This window comes from Micropterus salmoides, unplaced genomic scaffold, assembly GCF_014851395.1.
Source record: "Micropterus salmoides isolate LMB-PRFRI ecotype aquatic unplaced genomic scaffold, ASM1485139v1 Ms_hic_scaffold_19, whole genome shotgun sequence".
Classification (NCBI taxonomy): domain Eukaryota; kingdom Metazoa; phylum Chordata; class Actinopteri; order Centrarchiformes; family Centrarchidae; genus Micropterus; species Micropterus salmoides.
This window is the reverse complement of record NW_024041039.1, coordinates 31,906,072-31,926,779: the sequence shown is the minus strand read 5'-3', so window position 1 is coordinate 31,926,779 and position 20,708 is coordinate 31,906,072. Positions and strand designations below refer to the sequence as shown.

Here is a 20,708-nt window from a genome sequence, read left to right as displayed (position 1 = left end):
GACAAACTCCAAATAAGTGAAACCTGACTGTAATCTGATGTACTTCTTGGCAGTCTGGTATTTCACCTTCAGCAGCATGATGACATCATAAAGAAACTGCAGAAAATGGAAAGAACTACCTGTATTGTTTTCTCAGGTGCAAAGAATTAACAGAATTTTAAATCAAGCCATGTAGCCAAAATATTATAGTAAAAAGACTATTTTAAGTCCTCCAAACAAAGCTATTATACTAACGTTATTAATTCTGAAAGGCATGATTAAATTCCTGCGTGCAGTCAATATTGACTACCAGCGTGCCAACCTCAACAACCCAGCTGTATTCTAGTGTTAACATAGCTATCCTTATTAGCTAGGCTCCTTACATGCTGGCTAATAACCTTTTTTAAGGTGTGTCTCCCACATTGACAGTTAAATGCTAAAGTTGCTGTTACTGTTGACCACTTGTCTGTGGTCTGCTGGCAGAACACCGGGTGCTTTGATCAGGTGCTGGTGTTATGCCAAGTTTTGCATGTCTGCCGACAATTGCATGCACCTCCAAATACTGCTTTTAAGCGCTATAATATCCTTCGTGGGGTTCATCAATTGTGATAAATGATTCGAAGTATATATTTTTTCAACATTTAGAGTCGTTAATATTTTAATACACTTAGTAGAAGTAGCAATCATTGAGATTCAGCTTAAAGATGTCGTCATTTCCACGTTTGATGTATGAGCACAGCAAAGTGTCTGAAAAGGACCTTAAGACATGGATGCATAATTCGGCAGGACAGATGTTGTAGGCTACCTGCCAAGATTTGCATCCACCTCTTTACCCAGCTTAAATGAGCGTTACCAGCCGCGAGGTGCATGCAATTCCCGGCAGGCTGGCAGAATTCGGCACAACACCGTCGTGCTGTTGCCGATGCGACAAGTTTCGTTTTACGGTGGACGGACTGCAACATTACAGAGTTGTTGTTTTCTTTTAGCTTGAAATAATCCAAGACTTGGGACACTTTCTTCTTTGTCCCTCGCTATTTTCTCTCTCCTCCTCCACTTTGCAAACAGCGACATCATAATCATGTCGTGTTCACCGTGTAAGCGCGATGTGCGACAGTAATACATGTCCGTGCAAAACATTGTGCGTTGTAGTTATTTAACGAAGCGTCAACACAAAGAATTTGCATCGATGCAATTTAGTAATCGATTTCATCGATGAATTGTTTCAGCCCTAATGGGAAACACTGATGATGTCATAGTATTTGCAGCAAATTCTGGTAAAACAAATAACTTACTGTTAAAATGTTATTCGTTCTCTTAAACCTGGGCCTGGAAAGCTTCTGTTTGCTAGGTATCAAAATTAGCTAGAAACGGCCTCTAACAATTGTTTAACCTCACCACTAGTCACAAACTTTTTTTGGTGCCAGTCTGCCAACTAATTACCGTGGTCAGCCTAAAGTTTTAAGCGCTAGTATTTGCCGAAAGCAGCTAAACCTGCTAAAATTGATTGCACAGTATTTATTTGAGTTTATTTGGATATCCTAAATGTCATGGTAACATGCCACTATTGTTATTACGTTAACTGACCATCATTAACTGCTTGTTAAGCACTAAACTAAATTAATATTAGCTGGTATCTGACGTTACCAGCTTCAAAAACACACCCCACTCGATGTTAATTCACAATATATATAGCGAATAATGGTCAGTATAAGTAAATATACTTGTTCTTACCATTTAAAAGAGTATATTGCAGACACTTGGGTTTCTTCTCTGTCACTGTGCATCCACGAAAATGACCGTGAAAAAAACGGATGTGCAATTAACACCGTCACTCAACTCGCTGAAAAGGCACCGCCCCCAGAGCTGTTTAAGCACTGCCAGTGGTCAAAATCACACCCAAGTCAACTCCTATCAACTCAGAATAATTTTCACTGTAAAATTAACTCCCATTCACACTACCGATTTTGCTGTGAAACTGCGTCAACTGGTCAAACGGTATGTAGGGGATAATGTTACTACCAGCGGATCTATAACGTAATGCACAGCAGAGTAAAGGGCAGGTAGACCTCTCATTAAATGATGAAGTTAGACTAATAACTTTTTTCTGGACATGTCAGAGAACACAGGTATGTAGAGATTCTGAATGTGCAGAAAATTCTGAAACACAGGAGCTTATAACTGTCCTGGAGTTTATAACTAAATAATTTATCATTGAGGTGAAAAGGTGCCACAATGACATTTAAAGAGGTTACTTCCCCAAACATAAACAAAGAGGACGAAAGACTAAATCATGACTCAGCAGGGATGATATTAACTGAATTTTGTTTTTCTCTTTATAAAATCACCGTAAACTGGTGCAGAAAAATTCATCAGAATGCAGGGTGCTCCAGCTTCCTCCCACCATCCAAAGAGGCTAGGTTAATTGGTGTCTCTAAAATTGTCCTTAGGTGTGGATGTGAGCGTGAGTGGTTTTTTGTCTATGTGTGGCCCTGTGATGGACTGGCGACCTGTCCAGGGTGTACCCCGCCTTTCGCCCAATGTAAGCTGGGATTGGCTCCAGCCCCCCTGTGTATGCAGGATAAGCGGTTGATGATGGATGGATGGATGATCAAAAGTTTCATATAATTCACCATTAAATATTTCTTACAGTGTAATAGTAATTTACAGTGCCTCTGTCCCTTTGTTGTTGTGTAGTGTTGGACGTCAGTGATTCTCTGAATGGAGAGGTCAAACCTCGTATACTATTGATGGGCCTGCGGAGAAGTGGGAAATCTTCCATCCAGAAGGTGGTTTTCCATAAAATGTCACCCAGTGAGACCCTGTTCCTGGAGAGCACCAATAAGATCTGCAGAGAGGATGTCTCCAGCAGCTCCTTCGTCAGCTTCCAGATCTGGGACTTCCCTGGCCAGATTGACTTCTTTGACCCCACCTTTGACTATGAAATGATCTTCAGAGGAACCGGAGCACTAATCTTTGTAATTGATTCACAGGTCAGGCCACAAAACCCTATTATATACAATCCTATATAATGTTCTGAAGGCTTTCTTATTACCCTATTCAAGATATACCATTATTACAAAATTGGAAAATCAGCAATGTAGTCACTGTTGTAGACAAAGTAGTGAACAGGGTGACAAGCAGAGATCACATAAGCATCTATGGCAGGTGTAGGACCACAGGTGGGGTGTGAATTCAGCAGCTGAAGCTGACAGAGGAGTATGAATTAATACAAGGGACTGGTACTGGTTCCTGACTCGTCAGAACCATTATACTGATAAACTACTGCAGCATTTGGTGCTGCTGTTGGTACTTGAACCTTCTTCATCATTTCAGTTTGCCTACTGTTAAATCAACTCTGCCCCCCTGTCTTTCCACGCTTGAGTGAGTTGACAGGCAGTGCTCATGTGCACAGTAATGTGACATGTCAATGTCACTATTTCTTGGCCAGGGACAATCACTTCCCACAGAGTCCGACAGTGACTAGGTCAGTTTTACACTTTTGTACAGAGTCAACAAATGGGATTTAACATGTCAATTATTAAGAGGGGTCTAACTACAGACCTCCACTGTGGAGTCGCTTCCGGTGCAGGCTCCACTCTGAAGTGAGCTCCACTGTCAGGGCAGGAAATAACCATAAATAACAGACTATTTGGGAGGGTTTTTGGCCCCCACAGGACATAACTTGATGCATTCTCAGTTTCTTCGCTACTCTACACATTGTGACAGCGGTAGGTGACTGGTTAGCATTATCCAAAACAATAAGAAAAGTGTGAATGCATTGATCTTGGTATGTGTTTGCTGTCAAAATAGCTACCGCTATAAATAATGTACAGGCTACGCCAACAGCGATTAGCGTTAGCTACTGAAGTAGTATGGTAGAATTAGCTTTTTTTCTTTGGATAATATATGTGTGTTTGGCTTTATGAAACATTGTAAAGCATTTAGTATGGGCATAGGTCTGCATTTGTCTTAATATGTTGACTATGACGCTCAGGTTAGTTATTTGTCCAGAAGAAGATAAAATAAAGATTTCGTTGAGACCAGGGGTTGACAAATAAGTCTGGCATCGGGCCAAATTTTTCCAAGCCGTTATATAGTGGGACAGGAACAAAGTCAAACCACACAAAATCATGTGCGTGATTAGCTCAGTTGGTATTGTGCGGGACTCCCCATGGGGAGGTAGAGAGATTGATCCCATCTTATTGCGAATATTTTTTTCTCCCTTGTCAAACAAATTGAATAAAAGGACACTTTTGCACATGCTCACATAAAGCATGTGCCGTAGTGTGTGCGCGTTCCGGCATTTGATCCGCATTCATAAACCTGTGGACACTTATTTTCATTTCCCTGAGAAAATTCAGGGGAATCCAATCACACAATTACTGACGGCTTTTTCAGAGGTGTGTCAGGCAGGCCAGAGACTCTTTTGAATTGTCTTTCAGAACTCTTCAAAGTAAAAGCTCTTAATAAACCCGACATGAAGCATTGCTGCAAAAGACGTTCTTGCGCTTTTATTTTAGAGGCACAATCTCTTAAGAGAAAGTGGTTATGTGAGTAACTGTTGCTGTCATGACTGAGATCTATTTAAGCATCAGCCGTTATCAATTTATTTATTTATTTTTTTTCTGCTATCAAAGCAATCTGAAGGCCCGCCAGCAATCAGGCCCTCGGGCCGCCTATTGCCGACCACTGGTTTAGACTGTTCTGTGTTGCTGTTTTCACACTTTTTGTAACGTTACTATGACAGTGTTTCCCATCCCTCTCCTGGAGAAAGTTACCCTTTGTCCATCATGATTTAATCTTTCCCTGCTTCAACACAGCTGATTTAAGCAGCTTCGGGTTCATAACAATTTGATAGTTTGAATCAGCTGTTTTGGAGCAGGGAGAGATCTAACACACACACACACAGTTATATGAATAGTTAGCTTATGTTATCCCCAGAAAAAAACTCCTCCTCCCATAGATCTTCGGGGGCTCACCATAGCCACTGTTGGCATATCCTAATTTGCGTGATTTAGATTTACAAATATTGATAGTGGTAGCTATTTTGATGGAACATGCCAAGAGCCACGCATTCAGACTTTTTTTTTATGTTTTGGATAATGCAAATAAGTCACTGCTGCTAGCTCCTTTTCTAACTGTGTAATCTTTGTGTATGCAGTGTATTTACAGAATTATTGATACAGGTATACATGTTGTATTACATGTGTGTTAATTTTTACAGATGTTACAGTTTGATAGTCCACAAGCTGTAGTCCATATAACGTTAGTCCAGTAGGGTTCTAGTTACATAGGAGCTCAGCTCTCATAAGGAGGGTCTGAGCTTTTATGGAAGCAGTAAAATCATGCATCTATGGCGGTCACTAATTAATTTACCAACAACTATTTTTAATCACACCTGTATTGTAAATGATTATTTACATTAATTTCTAAACAGGGAAAATAAACAAGTTTTCCCAATGAACTATGTTGAATGAACAATGTTAATCATGTATTACAACATGATTAATAATTATAATTAAATATAATCATTAATATGATACCGGGGCAGATTTGTGGTCTCTCCTTGAGCAGTAGTCTTTATTGGGTTATTTCAGGCTTTTTAAACTTAAAGTTTGTTGCAATATTGCAGACATCTGGGGCAAGTAGTGTGCTGCTGTATGTGTGAGAAAGTATTGGACCACGTAATGAACACGCCTGTCTAGGCTTAGGTTATTATTTAATTATTTATTAATCTCCACTGGTAACCTTCATTATACTATAGATCCCCATGAAGCTCAAATTATAACTGCAGTCCAATTTCATGTTAAATTCAGCTGATAGCAATAAAATGACATAGTATATTATACTTCAAAGGGAAATTATGAATGAGAAGTGTTTGTGTTTTTTTTAAGAAGACTGGAAGAGAGGCTAAGCTATAGGGGAGAGCCGGGATGATTGAAACACTTTTCAGATATCATTTGAAAATATAACATTACAGACAGAAATCATTTGTTGTTGTCATCAACAACTCACGTGTGTGTTCTATTTTTAGAACACATACCAGGTGTTATCTTGTTAAAATGTGGAACGACTACAGTATAATTTCACTTTGAACGAAATGTGCGCATTGTTTCATCTGTCCCTACTGTGCGGGACGGATGAAACACAACGTATACATTTAAATAGTTTATGTTATTCTTGTTTTTATTTAGAAAGCTTGACACTGCCCTTCTTAATACATAATTGCAAACTCATTAGGCCTATGTGCTTTTCTTTCTTAACAAAAAAATAGTATAAATATAACTTAGCTAGCCAACTAGAAAATCCAACAGCAAATGCAGATTTGGATTAGATATTGGCTGCCCTTTTTTATGTACATCTGCAGCCTGTTTTCCTGGTCTACTGTGAAGATCCTGTTATTTGGCTGTGAGTATCCTGGTGGTCCAGCCTGCAGCCTAGTGGACTCTGCCCCCCCGCCCGCCGTATCTAAGTAGGGTAGAATGGCTACGTGTCGGGACGATTGAAACATCTGTGACTCCTGACATTTAAACTTCACTAGCTTCTAAACTGTAAAACTTGACATTTAGAACTTCAGGATGTGTTAAAGTTAGTGTTGTAGTCAAGACCGACCAAGAACAGGGTTTATCGAGACCGAGACAAGACCAAGACTTTTAGGTGCTGAGACCAAGTTGAGACCAGAAGTTGAGTCAAGCCCAAGACCAGTTCCCCCACATTATATGACACACACTAAAATGTGAAATGTGATCATAGGTACTTCTCAAATTGATCTGAAATATCCAGATTCCCACAAAAACGCCCACAGCTGAAATCAACGTAAACATCTTTATTCAACACTCCTTTTCCATGTTTACCATCACGGGAAGGGGTGACAGTTGTTAACAGGAACAACACATTTTTAATGAGGGTTATTGGTTGCATTTGAAGCAATACATTTTACATCCAATAAAGTTAGGATGTTAACAAATAAATCAGACAATGCAAAAGCAATTTATTGATGTTCCCAAAGTTATGGTCTTGACTGGTCTTGAAATAAAATCCCGAGTCCTCAATGTCCGAGACCGCGACAAGACCAAGAGAAGAAAAGTGGTCTTAAGATTCAGTACTCGAGTACTCCAACACTAGTTAAAGTACTAACTAATCTTTCATATGATCATGACCATGACACATGAAACAATAAACACTCTTTCAAAAAAAATGATCACGTTCCGTGATTGAAAACAGCTTCTTTCGTATATCTCCGTGAAAGTGTGACGTATCCACCTGATTTTTACTGGTTCTGTTAAGTACTGTGGACTGTATGTGCTGAGGTAGTTTAGCATATCAGATTTGTATGGGCTCTGAGAAAATCGCTGTGTTTCATTCGTCCCGCATTTCAATCGTCCCGGCTCTCCTATACTCTTAACTACTCAACAACGTTATGTTTTTCCGTGAATTGATGTGGCTAGCTGCATGGACGGAGATATCGCCCTATTTTGATAGAATAAATCAAAAGTGCCTGTAAAAAAAGAAACTGTTACTAGTTGAATTATTGAATCGATATACAGTCTGCTTTGTTGCTACACTGGCACGATAAGTGCTAAGTAGACAGAATTGACTTAAATCAGAATCAAATTTGTCTATGAAGATTCTCAGTCATCCAGGTCATAGTTATCCAACGAAGGTTAAAATCAAGGGCAACTGGACTTGGTTGAAGATACTGGAAGACGTTTCGTCCCTCATCCAAAGGACTTCTTCAGTTCTGACTGACTGGCAGGGAAACTCAGCTATTTAACCTCAGTGGGGTCGTTGGCCCGGGTCATCGATACCGCTGGTTCGTTAGTGTTCCTTGTTGCTGTGACGACAGTCGTTACAGTCGTTAAGACTACTACTGTGACCTCTGTCTAAACACCACCTACTTCCAGTACAACAGTGGATTCTACAGACAGAAGCATGGCTGTGCCATGGGCTCACCGGTATCCCCGATTGTGGCAAACATCTACATGGAAGAAGTGGAGAATAAAGCCCTCAACTCCTTCAGAGGAACAGCACCGAGCCACTGGTACAGATATGTGGACGACACCTGGGTCAAAATTAAAAGCCAGGAAGTGCAAGCCTTCACAGAACACATCAACTCTGTGGACAGTAACATCAAGTTCACACGAGAAGATGTTCACAACAACAGTTTGATCTTCCTGGACTGCGCTGTACACATTGAAGAGGACAGGAGCCTGCAGATTGGTGTTTACAGAAAACCCACACACACAGACCAATACCTACTCTTCGATTCACACCACCCACTGGAGCACAAGCTAGGGGTCATGAGAACACTGCACCACAGAGCGGAAAACATAACAACAAGCGCCCAAGCCAGAGAGAAGGAACAGAACCACCTGAAGGGGGCACTTACAGCCTGTGGATACCCTAAATGGACCTTTGTGAAAACAGCCACAAGATCCAAGAAGAACAAAACTACAGGGGAGGAGGAAAAGAAGGTCAAACGCAACAACATTGTGATTCCATACGTGTCTGGAGTATCAGAGAAACTCAGGAGGATTTTCAACAAACACAACATCCCTGTGTTTTTTAAACCCACGAACACACTAAGACAGATGCTGGTCCACCCCAAAGACCGCACACCCAAACACAAGAAAAGCAATCTAGTGTATGCGGTCCAATGCAGTGAGGAATGCACAGACCTGTATATTGGGGAGACTAAACAACCACTACACAAACACATGGCTCAACACAGAAGGGCCAACTCCTCAGGTCAAGACTCTGCAGTCTACTTACATCTGAAGGACAGAGGACACTCGTTTGAGGACCACCAGGTGCACATTTTAGACAGAGAAGATGGATGGTTTGAAAGAGGTGTCAAGGAAGCATCTACACCAGGGTCGAGAAGCCGTCATTGAACAGGGGAGGGGGTCTACGCCACCACTTATCCCCCACTTACAATGCTGTCCTTTCATCTCTTCCCAGGAAACTCAACAAACGTAACCTATTGGCCTCAGGTGAAGATCATGATGTGCTTACTCATACAATAATATAATAATAATAAATCAAACACAGGCTACAGTACAAAGAACACCAATATACACACTGTAAACAAAAACATAGACAGATTGACAAATAGTGCAGTGAACAGAGTGCAAAGGATGCAGGAGTAAATTATTATGTCGGAGGTGGATGTGACACTGTGAGTCAGGAATCAGCTGTTCATCAGAGTGATGGCTTGTGGGAAGAAACTGTTCCTGAGTCTGTTGGTTTTGGCATACAGTGCTCTCGCCTACCAGAGGGGAGAAGTTGGAACAGGTTGCATCCGGGGTGAGATGGATCTGCAGTGATGTTTCCTGCCTGTTTCCTGACTCTGGAAATGTGTAAGTCCTGAATGGAGGGCAGGTTGGCACCAATGATTTTTTCTGCAGTCCTGACTGTCCGTTGTAGTCTGCTCCTGTCCTTTTTGGTGGCAGATCCTCCTGTCCACGATCATCTCCACACTTTTGAGCGTATTAAGCTCCAGGTTGTTCTGGGTGCACCAGAGAGCCAGCTGATCAGCCTCCAGTCTGTAGGCTGACTCATCACCGTCCCGGATGAGGCCATTGACCGTTGTGTCGTCAGCGAACTTCAGGAGTTTAACAGATGGGTCTCCTGAGGTGCAGAGGGAGAAGAGCAGTGGGGAGAGCACACACCCCTGGGGGGCGCCAGTGCTAATAGTCCGGATGCTGGATGTGATGTTCCCCAGCCTCACCTGCTGACTCCTGACAGTCAGGAAGTCTGTGATCCACTGACAGGTGGAGGCTGGCACAGTGAGCTGGGTGAGTTTGGTGCTGAGGATGTCCGGGATGATGGTGTTAACGCTGAAGCTGAAGTCCACAAACAGGATCCTTGCATAGGTTCCTGAAGAGTCGAGGTGTTGCAGGATGTCCCAGGTTGACTGCATCATCCATTGACCTGTTAGCCCTATAGGCAAACTGCAGGGGGTCCAGCAAGGGGCCTGTAATGTCCTTCAGGTGGCCCAACACCAGTCTTTCAAAGGACTTCATGACTGCAGATGTCAGGGCAACAGGCCTGTAGTAATTTAATCCAGAGATGGAGGGTTTTTTGGGGACCGGGATGACTGGAGCGTTTGAAGCAGGAGGGAACTTCACACAGATCCCATGAAGATGGGATCATCTGCCTCTGGAAGAGCTGGCGCACATCCTCTTCACAGATCGTGAGTGCAGGTGAGGGGTTGGTGAGGGGGGCGACAGCGTGGCAGTGGGGGAAGATGGCTGTTTGAGGATGGTGTTGGAGTGGGGGAGAGGTGTGACTGTTGGCTTCTCAAACCTACAGTAAAATCCATTAAGCGGGTGGTGATGGTGCAGTGGATAAGACACATGCCTTTGGTGTGAGAGACCCGGGTTCAATTCCCCACTGTGCCCATCCACCATTGCGTTCAATTGTAAGTCGCTTTGGATAAAAGCGTCAGCTAAATGTATCAGTACCCATCAGCTCGCCAGCCAGTCACTGAGTACCAGCAGTGTTGGGGGATGGTCTCTTGTAGTTTGTGAGTGTCTGCAGGCCTCTCCACACTGACGCAGGGTCACTGGCTGTTTTATAGCTTTTCAGCGTGGCTCCTCTTTGCTGCTTTGAACTTTGTAGTCAGAGTGTTCCTGGCCTGGTTGTACATGAATCTGCCCCACTTCTGAAGGTCTCCTCCTTGGTCTGACGAAGCTGCCTGAGTTTTGCTGTGAACCAGGGTTTTTGGTTGTTGTATGTGCGGAAGGTTTTAGTCGGCACACACATGTCCTCACAAAAACTGATGTAAGATGTCACAGTGTCGGTTAGTTCGTCCAGGTCAGTGGCTTCAGCCTCAAAAACACTCCAGTCAGGGCAGTCAAAGCAGCCCTGTAACTCCAGCTTTGACTCGTTGGTCCATCTTTTCACAGTCTTTACAACAGGTTTAGCAGATTTAAGTCGCTGCCTGTAAGTCGGGATAAGATGAACCAGACAGTGATCAGAGAGGCTGCATGTGGGAACAGAGCGATAGGCGTCCTTTAATGTTGTGTAGCAGTGGTCCAGTGTGTTAATGTCCTTGGTGGGACACTTAATATGCTGTCTGTAATTTGGAAGTTCATGGCTGAGGTTTGTTTACAATGTTTTTTCTCCACGTCAGTTATCTGGTCGGCCAGGTGTGGTAACGCCTCACTAACACAGGCCTGAGGTGGAATGTAAATGGCAATCCACCTCAGGCCTGTGGCGTGGACGCTCTGACCCACAGTCTTCATTTAGCAACATACACGGACACAGAGCTGCGGGAAAGTGAGCTGTTTGTGAGAACCACATGGTCAGCTAGCTGCAGCTAAATCTGGAGTGCACTTGTATTCAAGCCTTTACAGTAAAGAGACAGCATGCAGTGGACATAACCATATTTGTCAGAGGACAAGAAGAGAAGAAGAAGGAGGAGGAGGAGGAGCAGGAGAGCAACAAAGAAAATAACCCAAAAACAATAAAATTCCTTTTCTATTCCCTCTTACATGCCTTGTTGTTGATACAGAGGAAGAATGGGAGAACAGCATATACCCCATCGTTACTATGTGATGATAGAGCATGGGATAACAGTGGCTACTTTTAATACAGCCCACACCCCTAATATTACTGTGTAACTACAGGATAACAAGTGAAGAACATTCAAGATTTTTTACCACTGTCTGCATAGTTCATTCATCTTGAGTAATGTGTGTATAGAATGAAAATAAATAGGCCTACTATGCTCCTCTTTACTTTAACATTTAAGATTAGCTGTATTTGATCCACCTTCATACACATATGTGACATTACTATATTACTGTATAACTTCAGAAAGGTAAGCTGTTTTCTGCTCCAGTCTGCCTAAATGAAAAACATTTTTACGGTCACTATTGTGACTGATGGGATTAAATGGGCTTTATTAGCTGCTGCAGTGCAAGATGAACGACGAATAGACCCGTTTCTCAACTTGTTATTTTAAATCATGCAATGAAGTAGAAGAAATGCATAATAAATCCTGGGACAAAATCAGTTAGATTTATTGAAATTAGTGAATTATTTTGGAAGCACTTTCACATCACAATTTAGAAACACGAATGAATTAATAGCTGCCAGATGATGTCATTGTTTATTGTCAGCTGTTCAGATCTGTTTACCAGCACTGTGACCTGTAGGTACCCAGAATTTAGATTTTAGTACTTGCATATTGCAAACCAAAAGGAGAGAACATAATCAAACAGTTGTATTTGTTTTATTATTTGCACATTTTCAGCTCCAGTGCCGCTGCTTTTTATTCTGGATTAGCTGTGTCTAAAAAAATGTGACGTCTGAATCAGATGATTGTGAGTCGGTTTAGTTTTCATTAATGGTTTACATCTAAAGGTGTCTCTGAGGGTGAACTGAAATGGCAACCCATCTGTTGATGATTACTGTTGAATGTTTATTCATTCAAGGAGAATTCATTAAAGAATAAAGTCATTTCCATAACATTTACTGTTTTTTCACTTTTAATTAACAAATGTAACATGTTAGGTTTCTTCTGTCAGTGCATTGACCAGACACTGACATAAGATCAGGACGTGGTCCCCGGGCGCTGCACAACGGCTGCCCACTGCCCCCTTGAAGGATGGGTTAAATGCAGAGGATGAATATTGCAACATGTATGTGTATGTGACAAATAAAATTACCTTTTTGTTAACAAGGCAAGGCAAGGCAAGTTTATTTGTATAGCACATTTTAACAACAAGGTAATTCAAAGTGCTTTACATAAAACATAAAAGCAACAGGGAAATATAAAAAAACACATTATTTTGAAAACCAGACATTGTGACACATGTATCTTGTATCCTTGTATCATTTATCCTATTGCGTACTATTGAGATTTGATAGTCTCGCTTTAGAAAACACTCCATACAGGGTCGAAAACGTGTGCACTCCAAATTTAGCTGCTGCTAGCTAACCGTGTGCTTCTCACAAACGACGGCTCACTTTATCGTAGTTCTGTGTCCGTGCATGCCGCAAACTGAAACACTGTCTGTCAGAGCGTCCACACGTAAAAGAAGGAAGACATGGCTGGTAGAATTGTCCTCAACTAGAGTTGCTAATCAGTTCAGTTCACTAAACGAAGCCCTCTCTTGTGACAGTCCTCCATCGAAAACGAGCGAGGAGTTGGCTGAACAGCTGATCGCTGCTGCGTCACCACATTGTTTAATTGATGTGATGGGATCAGTGACAAGTGATGTAGCAAATAAAAATGTACAGAGAAGTGTTAAATGATACCAGAAGATGAAACCTACAGAAAGCCAAGCTTGTGGTGATAAACTTGCAACACTGACGAACATGCCTGAGACCGCAGCTGAAGGTGAGCAGCTGTTAAAATCATGCATAGACTTCAAAGCGGGTGCAGGTACATAAGAGAAAAAAGAGCCGTACTCTTCTCTTTTTTTCGGTGAGTTGCTTGCATGTTTGGCTTCGAGCAAAACCATACAAATAATCATTTTTGCCGTGATCTGGCAACGAAAAGTATCGATTGAAGTACTGATTTGACTGGAGACCTTTAGATACTACTTGATACTGTATAGCTCACATGATGAGACGTTACACGAACACAAACAAACAAAATATAATCAGTTTCAATGCTAAAGTTGGCCAGTGAAAATAAAACCAAGTGACGCCTCTCGTGTCTAATAGACAAGCCTAGTGATTCACCAACAGCAGCAGTTACCTACTGTAGATCAATGCTGCTGGCAAGCTAACCGACTGTCACTCAGGATGGACTGGGCTTCTTCCACTGATGAATTTGGTTTTGAAATACTGCCAAAGATATTCCCTGAGCTAACTGGTGTGTGTGTGTGTGTGTGTGTGTGTGTGTTTGTGTGTTTTGTGGTAGACACAAGTGCGTGCACTGATTGCCACTAACATCGTCTATGCTAATTTCAGCAGTTCATCATGCTGATCTTGTGAAACACATTTCACCTCAACGAGACACATTTTAATATCACAAGTTGTAGTGGCACGAGATAAGTAATTTGACTGAAAAAAATGTCAATTGTACTGTTACAAGGCATGTTAAAGGGATAAATAGTCAAGTTTACCACCTGTCATTATCCATACATTTGTTTTTACAGACTGTGTTCGCCTTATATGGTGTGATTTTTCCTCTTTGTGAAGTTTTGCTCTTCCTTATGTGTTTTTTCACTCCCTGCCTATGTGTGTTCCATAGACCAGAGGTCGGCAATAGGCGGCCCGTGGGCCAGAACTGGCTTGACAACAGCAGAAAAATTTTAAATAAATATATTGATAGCGGCTGGTGCTGAAATAGATCTCACATCAACCGATCATAAGGAGCTAATGCTATATGCTACTCTGTTTTAGATTGCTTTAGCTACCTAGCTGAATGTTTGTCGGTTGGTAGTTTGTGGCCATATTGCTGCCACCAGATATGTTCAGGCTCTGTTACTTCAATGTTCCCGTCTCAGAGGCAGATAACACCGACAATACTGTGAAAACATGAATTTATTAAAACACCGAGCCACAGGATGAGTAGAAGTGGAAATATTCTACCCACAACACAGCAAGCCTAAGGCATAGACTTAACGATTTGCAGTCATCATCAACACAAAAAGCATCAAGTTAGAAATAGGAAACGAAAAAGCTCCACATTTGCTTTTTACCGTTACATCCTTTCTTGCAGGCTAAATCCACTGTTGATTTACACAGAATAGTAACATGGGTTGCGTTAGTTGGTGAAGTTGTGGTGTCCGAACAATAATGCTGCGATGATGTGTTGAGAAGAAATCCGCTTGACACTGTTCTTGATTATAAAAGTTTATTACATCAAAGAATTCAGCATCAATTACAAGCTCTGCAGCAGCTTGGAGAGTGACCCAGCCCAATAACCACTCTGTCTCTCTGTACATCGAACACAGCTTATATAGGACATGTTTAGGTCTCTGCTAAATACCATATAAGGGCACAGTGCTGTAGAATAAGTGTAACCATCTGTTAGACACCACAGAAGGGTACAGTCCTTTCATACACACTAATCTCTTCATACACACTAATCTCTACTCCCCCTAACACTGCACCCATCAATCATTACTTCCCCATAAGGGTTCACTGTCCCTCTCCCCAGCTGCAGAGCATTATGTTAAACTGTAATGGTCAAATACACATATGTTATACACCACAAAGTAATATGGAAAGCTAATGTTATATAACTTTACACCAGATAAAATTAATAACTGCTCGGCATTAGCCTGCCTTCTCTGCGTTTCTCCAGCTTTAATAATGCTAACTTTGTTCTTACTAGACATCATCTGAGCCTGTTATTGGCTTCGGCACATAAACCCTTATTGTTGTTTTGTATCCTTACCTTGCCTGTTTTGCTGGGAGCCAGTTGTTTTATGGTGTTAGTGGACTGCATGTCGTTAGCTGCCATGTTTAGAGATGCATCCTAAAAAGAGTAGGTCATCAACATCGTGGAAAAGTTAATTGTGGGCAGCAACACTGAGAGATTAGAGACTCAGGAAACCTTTGCTGGTGTGAGTTAATTAGCTGTTTAAAGAGCTCTTTTCAGATTGACATTTCTGTATTATAAGTTACTTATTATTAAATTCGAAATACATTTTGAGATACTGGAGTTTTGAGTTCCATGAGCTGTAAACTGTCATCATCAAGATTAAAACAAAAAAGGGCTTTAAATATTTCACTTTGTGTAATGAATCTATATATGATATACTGTAGAAACTTATAGTTTAATTTTTTTAATTAAATTACTGAAGAAAATGAACTTTTCCAGATATCCTGTTTTTTCACTATCTACCTTATTCTTAAAGATACGTTAGGAGCCTTATACCCAGTACCAGAGCCTGATGTTTATGAAGAGTGGCTTCTCTTCTGCTCTGATATAAGTCTACAGTCTAAGTACAAATGCAAAGCTCCCTGACTGTATTAGCTGAGTGAGGCTAACAGACGGCGGACAGATGGCTAACAGTGACAGCAGCAACAGCCACCTGTCAAGGTGACCACGCCCCTAATAATGCATAACTTTAAAAAATGCACACACCTCACAGTTGTCCATCCATCCATCGTCAACCGCTTATTGGCTGGAGCCAATCCCAGCTGACATCGTGCAAAAGGCGGGGTACACCCTGGACAGGTCGCCAGTCCATCGCAGGGCCAAACATGGATAAACAGCCACTCACGCAGGACAATTTAGGGTCACCAATCAACCTAGTCTGCATGTCTTTGGACAGTGGGAGGAAGCACCCGGAGAGAACCCACGCAGACACGGGGAGAACATGCGTGGGATTTCCCCCCTTCTGGTATCTATATCATTACCTCTGCTGAACTGCATCCCCCCCTCAGAGTGATCTACTTCAATAGTGATGCAACTTGTCACAAAACGCATGGTTCGGATCGATCCGTAGTTTTGTTAGGGTTAAATTAATTAGAAAATGCGCTACTTTGGCTCTGATCCAGCTGCCTCTCTCTGTCTATGGGTCATCACCAGGCTGGAGTCTTGCATTTGCTCCAGTGAACAGCAGAGCTGTGAGCCGAAGGGAAGGCAGCCGATATTACTGAAGCTGCAATAAACTTCACAATCTGACGATCTGTTTCTATGATGACAAGAAGCCCAGTGTCCGTGTTACACCTTTGTGCATGCCCGAACACACAGCTTTTAAATCAGTCTCTCTCCCCTTACCCACTCACTTCACCTGAGAGGTAAACACAGCATGCATCACTGTAGCTCTGCATCGCGATGTGACGCTCCGTATTACTTGAATAATAAACGTGGAGAATCTGTTTTTTACACAAATCGCACCCTGCAAATGTCCTTGTTAGTTTAGTCCACTGTATACATTTTTTTAAAATCAAGTTTTAGTTGACTAAAAGTCTGGGTATTTTAGTCTGATTTTAGTCACAATAAAATGTTGTTAGTCTAGTTTTAGTCATTAACCATCATTTTAGTCTTTTCTAACTCATGAGTATAATTTTGTTCTGGTCAGTCTGCTTCAACCTAAATAGAGATATGTATCATTTTAGTCTTTATTTCACTCATCTCTCATATAGATCAAATGTTTTGTAAAATTTGAATGTTACCTCAGTTGCCGGGTGGTTAGCCTTGATAGGCCTCTTCAAGTTCTTAGTGTTTTTTCCAAAAATCTTATAACCATATTTGCTTGCCGTCTGATATAATTAGGCACTCTGCTTTTTTGTCTGCCTCACTGTATTTGAAATGGGTCCAAATATCTAAGCGCCTCTTTCTCCCTAGCATGTTGTGTTCATCACCACAGTTCATGGGTGTCAATGGAGATTGACTCCCATTTTATTCTGTTGAATCCATCCATGTGTGTTTATGTGCACTATTTGTCCTGTTTTATTTTAAAGCTGTTCTCCCCCTGGTAATGTGTCCATGTCTTGTCAGCTGTAGTTGATGTTACAGACATAGTTTGTTTGGTTTGTTTGGTTTGTTTAGTACATAGTTGTTTTTCTGCATTTGCCTTTTTTTAAGAAAAAAAACTCTTGCTTTTAACCAACATTTGCACTGGTGCATCTACATTAGTTATACACTTTAGTGTCATTAAAATGAAGGAGAAGAATTTACAGAGAAGCAGTACTGGTATCTGTATCGGAATCAATAAAAACTTAATACCCATCTGTACAGATGAGGATGCTTGGCTTTTGCAAAAACAACCATGTTGCGGACCAATGGGAATCTTGCTGCTTAGACATAATATGAAGGTGGCCTTGCTATCACTCCTCAAGCAGTTAATTGGATTCCAAAGTGTAAAAATCAGTTGTCAATGCTCTTTGATGGGCACATTTTTTAATGGGGACACTGTCTCTAAATGACCTCAAACATTTCTATTGACATTTCTTGTTCCTTATCAAATGACATATGCATTAATACAATCTGTGATAAAACGTGCTAACAATATTGGCCAGACTGTTTACACCAAAGAAACTGAAAGGTACATGGTGTTGCTTATCATGTGGTGTGAATCTTTTCTCTTCATTTTGATAGGATGACTATGTCGAGGCTTTAAGAAGACTGCATCTCACAGTGACCAGGGCCTACAAAGTCAACCCAGACATCAACTTCGAGGTGTTCATTCACAAAGTTGATGGCCTGTCAGATGACCATAAGATTGAAAAGCAAAGGGATATTCACAAGCGAGCCAACGATGACCTTGCAGATGCAGGCCTAGAACGGATACACCTAAGGTGGGCTTTACAGGCAACTTTTGGACTGCTGGTTGTTGGTTGGTTTCACAGTTTGTGTGAATTACATAGATACTGTAATACAAGCAGAAATATACAGTCCTGCCATGAAAATGTACAAATGGACTCATTGGACCTAAAGTAGATATGTTTTAGATCTTGAGACCTGAGAAAAATATAGACATATTTTTCTATAAAACTGTCTGTTTTTTTTTCTTTCCAGAAAGTATTGTTTTGGTATCAGGATTGAAAATAAGTTATGATATATTGACTTGTATAGAATAACTTCAAAGGATACCCAGTCCTAAACAAGATGATTTGTATCACAGACTATAAGTAAATATCCTCATTAGTCTTCTCCTTAAGTTAAAAAAATAATAATTTATAATGTTGGGAATGTAATATTATGTATATTAGCATGTGTGTGATGACCTTAAAAAGGCCAATCTTTATTGTTGACAGTTCGTTTGTCTTCTGTCCACATCTGCATAAAGCTAAAAATGATCAAATTGTTGTGTAGTTATATTCTGATTCTTCTCGCTGATCTCTACAGCTTCTATTTAACAAGTATATACGACCACTCCATATTCGAGGCTTTCAGTAAAGTGGTCCAGAAACTCATCCCACAGCTGCCCACACTGGAAAACCTGCTCAACATCTTCATATCTGTAAGTAATCCTGCCTCTGAATTAACAAAATTTATCTGAAAGACTAAAGATATACAGTCAAATCTCTATGAAAACCTTACACCAATGTGCTTCTGTATTTCCCCGCATTTTAATAACCAAGTTTGACTAGCCACATTATGCATGTCCTCCTGTACTTTACAATTTAATAGGTTGTAGTGATGTCTAACATACTAATACAAACTTTTTGCCACCACACCACCAAGATCCCTACACTCCTGTGGTTCTGTGGTACTTAGATTTACTGAATAAAATATTTGCAAACATCCTGTTCACATGCCAGGTGTCCTTGGGTAAGACACTGAACCCCGAATGCTCCCGATGGTAAGGCCAGTGCCTTGTGTGGTAGCTCGCTGTCATTGGTGAGTGAGAAATCTTATTTCAGTGTCCATTTATTTATTTTTGCTTGTTTTACTTGGTTTATATTGTATACTGCTCCAAAGTCAAGTCCCTGTCAGATTAGCTTGAGTTTCATAGCCATATAAATGAGCTTAAATGATAGTGATAGTGGGACTTAATACCAGTATAAATTATGTATGAACCAACAGACATGAAGCTGTACAATATCCTTTTCATGTCACAATAATGTGCCTTACAAAAAGGTTAGGAAAACAAAATTGGTGGTTGCAATTATAATCCATAAATTCACTAAACCAGTGGTATATAGTTGTGAATGGAATCACTTTGGGTGGACACTGTAAATATTTTGCACTGTTTAATGCCAACTGCTATAAAACGACAAAGAATAATCAGACCCTGATCAGACAGAAAGCAGGTTTGAAAACGCGAGGCGCACGGCAGCACCTTTTTGGTTGAATTTAGAAAAGAGCAAAGCACTGCGGTTTTTTAAATGTTGCTAGGCAACCACTGAATCAGCTGTCCTGTCAGTGTAATCAAAAATTATAGCGCCAGTGATCTGTAATCTTTGGTTTGCCGCTAATTAATAACGGTTATATTAGCAGAAACCTGAGCACAACTCACAGGTCTGAGTCTTTTGTTGCTAAAAACATCTGCCAAATGGAGGGTGCCTGCTCTGGCACTGTTTTGAGTGTGAGAGGTGTACAAACACGCAGAAGACAGGGAAACTGTGATCCGTGTGGGTACATGAGACCCTCAGAAAGGGGAGACACCGCTGGTAGTAGGCTACCACCAGCTGGTCCAGCAGCTTTGTCTTAATGATGGTCGGTTCAAGGCGTATTTTAGGATGAGTCGGGGAGAGTCCGGACAATCCAAGCAACTGTAAACTTCCGTCAGCACAACTGAGGGCCCGTCTCTCCACTCATTAGATTGGACAATGGGAAAAAACGTGAATGAGGTCGGGCACGAGGTTTAATTTTTTTCAACTCTGTACGCTCAGAGCTCTCATTCAAAAACGCAAGGCGCAGCAGGGTGCATTAACAGTGCGCAGTGCGAAATATTTTCAACTTCAAAAAGGGGTCGGACTGCCAGAAAGGTTAAGAACCCCTGCACTAAACCATTTACTATGGTAACCACTGTGCAGTGAGATAAATGGTTAGATAAAGAAATATGTTAGAAAAAGATGCTTGTTATGATCACAGGAATGTCATTCAAATGTCTGTTGGTCGTTGATGAGCCAGGATGGGAAGAGTTGTGGTTCTGATGTCAAATGCAGTCTTTGCTGTGCATTGTTCCATGTCAGAGGGAACTGGTCGTTCCTTTGTTTACCTTCCAGAGGTAGCAGCTTGGCGCTGACTTGCTTCATATCTCCTTTTTATTGTACAGTTAGCCGGCAGACTTTGTGCTGTAGCTGCTGGCACTAAATATATTAGTTTACCCTTGGTTAGCTGTGCATACTTAGCTAACCAG

At 41.3% G+C, this 20,708-nt stretch overlaps 1 protein-coding gene across 1 annotated transcript in view; it reads left to right on the top strand.

Moving 5' to 3' along the window:
* The window catches only part of rragd (ras-related GTP binding D), a 97,666-nt gene that overhangs the window by 24,372 nt on the left and 52,586 nt on the right, over positions 1-20,708 (top strand). Inside the window, exons 2-4 of the mRNA XM_038729226.1 lie at positions 2,674-2,969; positions 17,999-18,198; positions 18,749-18,863. Of these exons, the coding sequence (XP_038585154.1) occupies positions 2,674-2,969; positions 17,999-18,198; positions 18,749-18,863 (611 nt within the window). The remainder of the gene's footprint in view (positions 1-2,673; positions 2,970-17,998; positions 18,199-18,748; positions 18,864-20,708) is intronic.